Genomic DNA, 10,653 nt, shown 5'->3' on the forward strand with positions numbered 1-10,653 from the left:
TCAAATTAGCACATTGTGGTGCTGAGGCAGAATGATGGCGCTGAAGTGACTTACAGGTGCAATAATATGAGCATTAGGATCTGCAGTAAAGAAATAAAATGTGTGATTTCAAAAGTTTCAAAGATCGTAAACTGACTAAATCAATTCCGTTTCGGTACTTGACAACAACACTTTACTTATATTGCATATGATGACAATACCACCTGAATGTTACACCTTGGTGGACATTAAAGATTTATTCTATTCCAATTTTTTTTTGTATTGTTAGAATCAAGTTAAGTTAAAATCGAGCACAGCAATAACAATGTGTGTATGTAAAAACAAACAAATAAAATTAATGGCTTCTTGACATATTTATTAGGATTATTGTTTTCTTTATAAAATTTCTTTACAAAGGAGATTTTTATCTTAGAACTTTACAGACAAAATTGTGTTAGGTCTGGCACCACTGCTATATGGAAGGGGTGCCGTGGGGGGCCTTTGGGTTTGAGGTGTAAAGGTCAAAGGTCAGTACTACTACATCACCAGGTTTATACACTCAAGTCTCTAACATCCACACAAATGCTGATGTTGAAATGGTTGGAGATGTGTACCACTACTAAATTGTAGTGTATCTTCTAAAACATCTCTATGTCTAATGAGGGTTAAAAGTCTGAAGTTTCAGAAAAACATGCCGACAGCATGAATTCTGTAATATTCTGCTCATGAACACTATTCGGCAGAAGGTTAGAGAATTAGCAAGCATTCCGCACTTCATATTCTAGAGAACATGAAAGTAGATTTTTTTTACAAAAAGGCGTAGGCGTTAGCAGATGATTAAAATGGAAATAAACAAAGCGTACCTGTCCAAAAGCGTACCTGTCGAAAGTGTACCTGTCCAAAAGCTAATATAGAAAAGGTTCACGGTGCAGGATAAACCTTCTGTAAACACACTGGCCTCCAGCACAGTGACATGATCCATTACAATGATTCAGTTCATGTTCGCTTTTATTGGTCAATTTACTCATCCAGCACCGGTCAATAAAGCATTTCAGCACTGGACTATCTTTATAGAGTTAATTATATATACAGCTGTATTGTTTCAATTCTCTTTTACTTTCTTGGGTCTTTTTTACAAACCCAGACGGTGAAAAGACTGGATTGTAATTATTTTCTATGCAAGGTGTCATATCACTAAAGGTTAAGTCACCATCCTTGCAGTGGCATCGCTGATGCAGAGCAAATCTCCGTGGAGATCTGCAGAATCTACCACTCGTTAGTCAATTCACTCACCCTCAGTTGGACCCCCTAGTGTAAGAAACGAAAGTTTATCACAGAAAACGACATCACTAGACATTATAAATGAGGCTGCAGTCTACGTGCTCCATCTTGCCCTGTGCTTGGGCAAGGCTATTTAAGAAACGTAAGTGTGCATCTCTCCTCTTCTCCTCCGCTGGTCTCCTAGATGCTCCCTCTCCACCTCAGCTTTAAGACTGTGTGTTTGTCCGGTTGGCTCCGGTCAGCTCCCCTGGCTAGTGACGGATAGCACATCACCTGAGGGCTGGCCATGGTCTTGCGGGCGTGTGTGTGTGCGTGTGTGTGATTATCTCGCAGATTACGTCCCGTTTTAGGCGCAGGCAGACGGTATGACTACAGCGATTTGTGTAAACAAAAAAAGTGGAAAGAAAAAGATAAAGAAAAAAAAAGGAGAATTTTTTTTTTTTTAAAAAGAGAGAGAGAGACTCTACTGTCTATCGCCAATTCCTGAGAAGTCACAGCATGAAACATGATTTGGAAAAGAAGGACGAAGTTCTCATTGTTTGGCCCTTTTTAAAACGGACAGGTGTTTTAAAGGACAAGTGTTTTAAAGGACAAGTGTTTTAAAGGACAAGTGTTCTGTGTTCCTGTGCGTCCACTTTGTTCATCTCTCTCCCTCTTCTAAAATCACCCTACCTCCACCTCATCTTCCACTCTCTCTCTCTCTCTCTCCCTCTCTCATCACCCTCTCCTGCTGTGGCCCCCTAGTGGTCGTGGAAGCCAGGCATGGGGAAGGGCCGAGCGAAAGCCTCCACGCGATGCCGCAGTTCGGCCAGGCGTGCCACCGTCTCGGGGTCCTCCAGGAGGAAGTTCTTGAACTCCTGCAGCTTGCCTGTGCCGGACAACAGAAAAGACAAGACAGGAAGAGGAAAGACGAGGAAAGGAGGATAGAGACCAGAAGTTGAAGGGGGGGGGGGGGGTATAAAGGTGATGGAAAGGCAGAGAGGCAAACAGGAAACAGAATGGAGGATAAATCTATTTTAGTCTCCACAACAGATTGTGTGGTTCTGACACCAATGGCATATCTGGTGGCCACCCACCTAAGACATCAACTCTTTAGATACTGTTAGCACAAGCTTGCAAGTGCAAGGCAAAGAAAATGCATGAGGGAATGATCAAATATGCAGGAAGTTGTCCTAAAGGGTTTATTAGCATGATCATTACGCAAATAATTACCCACATGGGAGTGCATTCAATCGTTTTATAGCAAACTGAATACGTCTACTTGCCAGGTGAACAAAATTACTGTGCACCTCTGAGCTAAAACAGTTAGTTTTTTCTCACATTGTGATCTTTGCATGAAACTCTACAGCAACTAGAAGTCGAACAGAGACACATTTCTTTTGCTTATTTCCTATGCAAAATGCTAGTTCATATCTTTTTGATTTCTTGCAGAGGTTGCTGTAGCCACCCAAGGGGCCCAAGTCTACCACATGTGTGGTGTTAAATTTATCACTTGGTGAACTGCTGTTGCCATTAGCACCCATAAGCTCAGTGTAGGGCTGTTGTGACCTTAAAGGCTCTTACAAAGCAAAGATGAGACAACTGCATAATACACCTGTGAATATTGCAGCATTAGACGTCACAAATAAGTGATTATGACTAAACCTGGCTATGCAAGAGTTTGTAGTTTACCTTAATACACCACAGAAAATCACAAGAGAAAGAGAATATCCAAATATTTTTCTTACATCGTGCTTACTTCAATGCAGCAACAATACACATATCATTACATTTAAATGTGAAAATCGCTGCACTTTATTGCATTCATTTTCCATGCATTTTGTCTGATTGTCTGTAAGCAAGATGATGCAAAAACTACTGGCCCGTTTACATGGAACTTGCTGGAAAAAGAGTAACATGGGCCAAGATAAGAAGATAAGAACCCATTACGTTTTGGAGCAGATCGGAATCACTGGGCTCATTCACAAGTTTTTGCTAATTGTTGTGCGAAACTGCATGACCCATTTGGCCTTTTGGCGAAGGTCTGCGCTCTCCTAGTGCCCTCGTAGTTGTCTAAATAGGTCTGCTCGGGAAAAAAAAAAAAAAAAAACTCACCTGTCTTCTTCTTCACATCCAGAGCGATTTGGAAGCCCTCATCCAGGAAATCTACCACCTGCTCAAAGTCAGCCTCCTTAAACTGCCTAGAGGTGAGGGCTGGTGCACCTGCAACAGCCAAACAAACAAACAAACAATTAAAAACAAAAAAGACTACATGCTACAATTTTTTCATTGACTACAAAAGGGATATGAAGTGTTTCCCAATCCAGACAGCTGGGACAGCCTGTCTGAGATCTGAGTGGGGTTGGGTTGGGTGGGGTGGGGTGGGGTGTGGACGGACCTAACCGCAGACCGCCGGGGGTCAGGGCACTCTTGTCTCCTGGACAGGTGTTCTTATTGGCCGTGATGGACACCAGCTCCAGCACACGCTCGGCCCGAGCCCCATCCATGCCCTGTGGCCGCAGGTCCACCAGCACCAGGTGGTTGTCTGTGCCACCTGAGAAAGAGAAGGAGTGGAGGAGGACAGGAGGGAGGGAGGGAGAGAGGGAGGGATGGAGGGATGGAGGGAGGGAGGGAGGGAGGGAGGAAGGGAGGGAGAGAGAGAGGGAGGGAGGAAGGGAGGGAGGAAGGGAGGGAGAGAGGGATGGAGGGAGGGAGGAAGGGAGGGATGGAGGGAGGGAGAGAGGGATGGAGGGAGGGAGGAAGGGAGGGAGGGAGAGAGGGAGGGAGGGAGAGAGGAAGGGAGGGAGAGAGGGATGAGGGAGGGAGACAGGGAGGGAGGGAGGGATGGAGGGAGGGAGGAAGAGAGGGAGGGAGGGATGGAGGAAGGGAGGGATGGAGAGGGAGAGAGGGATGGAGGAAGGGAGGGATGGAGGAAGGGAGGGATGGAGGAAGGGAGAGATGGAGGAAGGGAGGGATGGAGAGGGAGAGAGGGATGGAGGGAGGGAGGGATGGAGGAAGGGAGGGATGGAGGAAGGGAAGGAGTGAGGAAGGGAGGGAGGGAGAGAGGGATGGAGGGAGGGAGGAAGGGAGGAAGGGAGGGAGGGAGAAAGGGATGGAGGGAGGGAGGGATGGAGGGAGGGATGGAGGAAGGGAGGGAGGAAGGGAGGGATGGAGGAAGGGAGGGATGGAGAGGGAGAGAGGGACGGAGGGAGGGATGGAGGAAGGGAGGGAGGAAGGGAGGGATGGAGGAAGGGAGGGAGTGAGGAAGGGAGGGATGGAGGGGGAAAAAGAAGAGAGAGATGAAGGTATGGAGGTGAGGCACTGTTAGTCAAGTCACTTTAAGTGAGCTCTCATTACCAGGGGAGCAGGTGGCTCCTTGACAAGCACATTTGTAAGATGGATCAACCAGTTCATCTGGTAATTTTTAAAAGGTCTCATAACTGTTAAATGTTCATGTTCAGTCTAAAAGTTAAGCCTTAACTACAAAGGAATGAACTTTCCACATCCCACACACAGCTTGCCTTCCACACAGCCTAGGCCACAGATTACAGTTTGCAAACCGCCCCCCACCCCCTCTCCCAACAATATGCAAATCTGCAAAGTCTTAAAGGTGAGGTATTCAGGTGCTCTTGTGTAAAGGTGTAAAGGTACCTGAGACCAGGGTGTAGCCCTTCCTGAGCAGCGCAGCAGCCATGGACTTTGCATTGCGCATTACCTGGCCGATGTACTCTTTAAACATGGGCGTGTTGGCCTGGGGGGGAAGTGTTAAAGGTTGAGGTTAAAGGTTAAAAGGTTAGGTATTACCAAATCAAATGTCAGGAGAAAAACCATCCAAACCCTGAGCTTAGATGTGCTGTGCGTCAGGTTTACACTGACAGAGCCATTGAAACATCCAGAAGCAATGGCCAAGGAAGGAGCCAAAAATATGAATAAAAATTCCCCAATAAGTAAAATATGCAATTGAAGTACATTCATTATCATGTATGTACGTGTTAATTAAATATAGAAATTCATCACAAATACTTCTGACAAAATTACAAAACTCTCAGGTAATACAATCTCATGACTTTCCTACTCAATGGTGCCGCCCTATGAGGCATTCTGTAGTCATGAGGGATCTTAAAACGAGCCACTCTGAGGGGGAGGAAATGGAGAGGAGATGAGGAGGTAAGGAGATGAGGTGAGGAGGAGGAGGTGAGGAGATGAGGTGAGGAGGTGGGGGTGAGGAGATGAGGAGGTGGGGGTGAGGAGGAGGAGGTGAGGAGATGAGGTGAGGAGGTGGGGGTGAGGAGATGAGGAGGTGGGGGTGAGGAGATGAGGAGGTGGGGGTGAGGAGGAGGAGGTGAGGAGATGAGGTGAGGAGGTGGGGGTGAGGAGATGAGGAGGTGGGGGTGAGGAGGAGGAGGTGAGGAGATGAGGTGAGGAGGTGGGGGTGAGGAGATGAGGAGGTGGGGGTGAGGAGATGAGGAGGAGGAGGTGGGGGTGAGGAGATGAGGAGGAGGAGGTGGGGGTGGGGTGAGGAGATGAGGAGGTGGGGGTGAGGAGATGAGGAGGTGGGGGTGAGGAGATAAGGAGGTGGGGGTGAGGAGGAAGAGGAGGTGGGGTTGAGGAGGAGGAGGAAGAGAAGGTGGGGTTGAGGAGGTGGGGGTGACGAGGTGGGGGTGAGGAGGAAGAGGAGGTGGGGTTGAGGAGGAGGAGGAAGAGAAGGTGGGGTTGAGGAGGTGGGGGTGACGAGGTGGGGGTGACGAGGTGGGGGTGACGAGGTGGGGGTGACGAGGTGGGGGTGAGGAGGAAGAGGAGGTGGGGTTGAGGAGGAGGAGGAAGAGAAGGTGGGGGTGAGGAGGTGGGGGTGAGGAGCAGCACTGACCTGGCGGAGGGCGACGGCCACCCCAGCGATGGCGTGGTTGTGTGGGCCGCCCTGCAGCGAGGGGAAGACGGAGAAGTTGACCTTGTCCTCCAGGTCGTACATGATCTCACGGCCCTTCTTGTCCACTGAGCGCACACCCTTGCGGTAGAAAATCATACCGGCTCTGGATTGGAGGAGTGGGGATGGAGAGAGAGAGAGATGTGAGAAAGAGAGAGAGAGAGAGAGAGAGAGAGAGAGAGAGAGAGAGAGAGAGAGAGAGAGAGAGAGAGAGAGAGAGAGAGAGAGAGAGAGAGAGAGAGAGAGAGAGAGAGAGAGGCTCAAGAGACCATACACATCCATATCGTTCTCACTGAGAGATGACACACTGCTACACCTTATGCTCACAGAAGTGGACTTCCGATTGTATTCAGTTGTAATTCTGCTGTGAACAACAACAGCCCGAAAGCCATTCATCATTGTCCAGAGAGAGCAGTCCATCACTCACCGAGAGAGAAATTTAATTCAGTGAACACTTTCATCTCTCTCCCTCCCTCTCCATCTCTCCCATTCTCTTCATTCACTCTAGATCATAGTACAAGACACACACACACACACACACACACATACACACACACACACCACACACATACATACACACACACACACACACACACACACACACACACACACACACACACACACCACACACATACATACACATACACAAACACACACACACACACCACACACATACACACACACACCTTTCCATATCTTTCCATCTCAAACAGATAAAGCACTAACAGCTCACTTCTTCATACACACACACACACACACACACATACCTGGCTCCTCTGAGGGACTTGTGTGTGGTTGTGGTGACCAGGTCGGCATGATCAAATGGAGAGGGGACGGCCCTGGCAGCCACCAGCCCACTGATGTGAGCCATGTCAGCCAGCAGGTAGGCCTTCACTTCAGTGCACAGCTACAGAGAGAGAGAGAGAGAGAGAGAGAGAGAGAGAGAGAGAGAGAGAGAGAGAGAGAGAGAGAGAGATGGGGTGGGCAGAGAGAGAGAGAGAGGAGAGAGAGAGACAGAGAGAGAAAAAGGGGGAGAGGGGGAGGGAGGGAAAGAGGGAAGAGGAGAAAGAGGGGGGGGTTAAAACTCTTCTGCTCTTGATATTCCCCCAGCTGGTTCTACATCTAAATGAGTCAGCTGTGCACCTGAGAAGGTGTAAATGACACAGCTACTCACTCCATACGTTTCCACCTTTAACCTGCACACTTCCTTATATTGCTCCTTCACACTGCGCTCATTACACACTTCCTTATATTGCTCCTTCACACTGCGCTCATTACACACTTCCTTATATTGCTCCTTCACACTGCGCTCATTACACACGTCCTTATATTGCTCCTTCACACTGCGCTCATTTACGCTCTTACTACAGCAATCCGGCTGCCACCCTGCCAGACTACGCTCATGTGAACACAGCAGACCTTCACTGAAATCTCATCAGATACAAAGAGTGTTGGCGGAGGTGACAAGCTGGAAGATTGTCAGAAGTAATGCAACTTCCTGTGACCGTAATAGTAACTTCCTGTGAAGTCTCAAAGCACACCTCCAGTTGATCCCTCAAACCAAATCTTGTCCTCCCAAACTAAGAGGGAGGGGTTTTTCATGTCTACCATTTGAATAAGTCATTTGTCTCTGTGTGCGGGTCGCTCACAGGATCAGAATGGTTTCCATTCATCAACGTTTTAATACCAAAAGACTTTTCAGGATAATATACATCACAAATAGTTCACCGACCAAATATTTCAGAGCAGTCACGTATTGTTACCAATTACGTCTTCAGCTTTCCTGTGTGTGTGGAAGTCAGGCTGTGTGTGTGTCTGTGTGGAAGTCAGGCTGTGTGTGTGTGTGTGTGTGTGTGTGTGTGTGTGTATCTGTGATGTGAGTGTGTGTGTGTGTGTGTGTGTGTATATGTGATGTGAGTGTGTGTGTGTGTGTGTGTATCTGTGTGGAATGCAGGCTGTGTGTGTATCTGTGTGTGTGTGTGTGTGTGTGATGTGATGTGTGTGTGTGTGTGTGTGTCTGTGTGGAAGGCAGGCTGTGTGTGGAATGTGGAAAGGTCAGACTACAGAAAGTGGGAGAAGCCAGAGGGTCTGGGGCCTAAAAGCACAGATTGCCCCTCACGTGATTTAACACCCAAATGCACATGTATGTGTGTGTGTGCGTATACTACACTCGTATGGCTCACACTCACACACACACACTCACACACACACACACCTATCAGTGCGCTGCTTACGCAGAAGTGTTCAAAGACGGGATGTGTGAATACTTGTGCAGAGTGCATAGTGCATGAGGCTGTGGGGAGAGGGAATGCGTTTGGTTTGGTGTGTGTGTGTGTGTGTGTGTGTGTGTGTGTGTGTGTGTGTGTGTGTGTGTGTGTGTGTGTGTGTGTTAGAGTGCGGATCGGGCCGCAAATTTCTGTCCGAACCCGGCCCACGTCCGACAGAGTTGCTTCCGAACCCGACAGGCATTTTCATTTTTATGTCCGAACCCGACCCGAGCCCAACGCAGATGATGCCTCAGTTATTCCCATGCTAGTGATTAAACGTTCACGTTTGTGGATAGCCTGTCTTTTTAGCCCATTAAACGGAACACACAACAAATTGTCTACAGAATCAGATGAGCGTGCACGCACGCAGGTCACACACAGCGCACATTAACACAAGAGGCCCAAGCAAGCATAGCCTATTGAAATAGAATTCTTGTCTTACCATTGACGAAAAGTCTTGAAATGAACTGCAACAGTCTTTGAAACTACAGTGCCTCTGTCACTGATCCATATGCAGCATCGACTTTAATTGGGGCAACTCGAGGAAATACTCATCCAGTTGAACGAGACGACCTTATAGCCTACCGGTAGCCACAGTAACGCAAATCATCTTAAAATCTCCTGATAGGCTAACAACTTTTAACGTCACCCAAGACTGTGCTTATGTGCATATGTGCGAAATGTGCATAACCATTTGTTTATGTAGTCGTGACAACGCGTGTGCATTTCAGGCGGCATTTCAGGCATGGAGGAGGGAATGCGTTTGGTTTGGTGTGTGTGTGTGTGTGTGTGTGTGTGTGTGGGGAAAGGGAATGCGTTTGGTGTGTGTGTGTGGGGAGAGGGAATGCGTTTGGTGTGTGTGTGTGTGTGTGTGTGTGTGTGTGTGTGTGTGTGTGTGTGTGTGGGGAGAGGGAATGCGTTTGGTTTGGTGGGTGTGTGTGTGTTTGTGTTTGTGTGTGTGTGTGTGTGTGTGTGTGTGGGGAGAGGGAATGCATTTGGTTTGGTGTGCATGGTGTGCATGGTGTGCATGGTGTACCCGGTGGGCTACGGTGCGCTACATCCTGAAGAGGATTTTTACAGAGTCACGCAGGCAGAGGATGCAAGAACACAGAGGGTGTGGGGGACAAAGCACACTACCTCCATCGGGCGCCTGGGTGGGTGGTGTGAGTGTGTATGTGACTATCTCTGTGTGTGATCGTGCATGCGCGCACACGTGTGTGTGTGTGTGTGTGTGTGTGTGAACGAGGGGGTTTGTTAAGGGTGTGAGAGTGAGAACGAATGAGTGGGCTTTGCAACATTTGTGCCAAACAAACAAACAAACAAACGTGTGTGAACGAGACCAAAATAATCCCCAAAAAGGTCACCTCTGATTCATTTACCTTCATGTCCGTTAAGGTGTGCGTGCATGTGAATGTGTGTGAGTGTGTGTGCGTGTGTGTGCGTGCATGTGAATGTGTGTGAGTGTGTGCGTGTGTGTGCGTGCATGTGAATGTGTGTGAGTGTGTGTGCGTGCGTGCATGCATGTGAATGTGTGTGAGTGGGGGTGGGGGGGGGGGGTCAGGTGGACGGAGGACCGGAGGACGCACCTTCCTCATGCGGGCGTAGTCGATGAGGCGCGCGTAGGCGCTGGTGCCGGCGATGACCAGGCGAGGCCGGAAGAGACGTGCGGTCAGCTCCATCTGATCATAGTCTATGAGACCAGTCTTAGTCTGTGTGTGTGGGAGAGAGAGAGAGAGAGAGAGAGAGATAGAGAGAGAGTGAGAGAGAGAGAGAGAGAGAGAGAGAGAGAGATAGAGAGAGAGAGAGAGATAGATAGAGAGAGAGAGAGAGATAGAGAGAGAGTGAGAGAGAGAGAGAGTGAGAGAGAGAGAGAGAGAGAGAGAGAGAGAGATAGAGAGAGAGTGAGAGAGAGAGAGAGTGAGAGAGAGAGAGAGAGAGATAGAGAGAGAGTGAGAGAGAGAGAGTGAGAGAGAGAGAGAGAGAGAGAATTGAATTTTCAAAGACTCTTTATTACAAACTTAAAAATACATCAAGATCACCTTGACATTGTACTCAAAAAGTAAAAGTTAGGAAAGCTAATTAAAGTAATGTGCAATCTGTAGCTTATCATTCTCAACAATACACATCACGCTGTTGTAGCACCATTTTTCCTCAAAAACATCGAGAATCTTCATAGATTTATAAAAATGAAAATCAATCAACATACGACACCTTACAAGAATA

General features: G+C 48.0%; 1 protein-coding gene across 1 annotated transcript; it reads right to left on the bottom strand.

Annotated features, from left to right (window-relative positions):
• Positions 1 to 340: 340 nt before the first annotated feature.
• Positions 341 to 10,144, bottom strand: LOC143137403 (serine hydroxymethyltransferase, mitochondrial-like). The gene is made up of 7 exons (XM_076297585.1): positions 10,017 to 10,144; positions 6,931 to 7,070; positions 6,107 to 6,269; positions 4,891 to 4,990; positions 3,638 to 3,793; positions 3,355 to 3,462; positions 341 to 2,128 (listed from the first exon to the last, which is right to left on the bottom strand). Exons 1-7 carry the CDS (start codon positions 10,107 to 10,109, stop codon positions 2,001 to 2,003), a joined length of 888 nt encoding a protein of 295 aa, XP_076153700.1. The 5' UTR covers positions 10,110 to 10,144; the 3' UTR covers positions 341 to 2,000.
• Positions 10,145 to 10,653: the final 509 nt, after the last annotated feature.

The sequence above is a fragment of the Alosa pseudoharengus genome, unplaced genomic scaffold, assembly GCF_046254945.1.
Source record: "Alosa pseudoharengus isolate Yale_2024_CS ecotype anadromous, Long Island Sound unplaced genomic scaffold, YU_APseudo_1.1 YU_APseudo_1.1_scf_207, whole genome shotgun sequence".
In the NCBI taxonomy this organism is placed as follows: Eukaryota; Metazoa; Chordata; class Actinopteri; order Clupeiformes; family Clupeidae; genus Alosa; species Alosa pseudoharengus.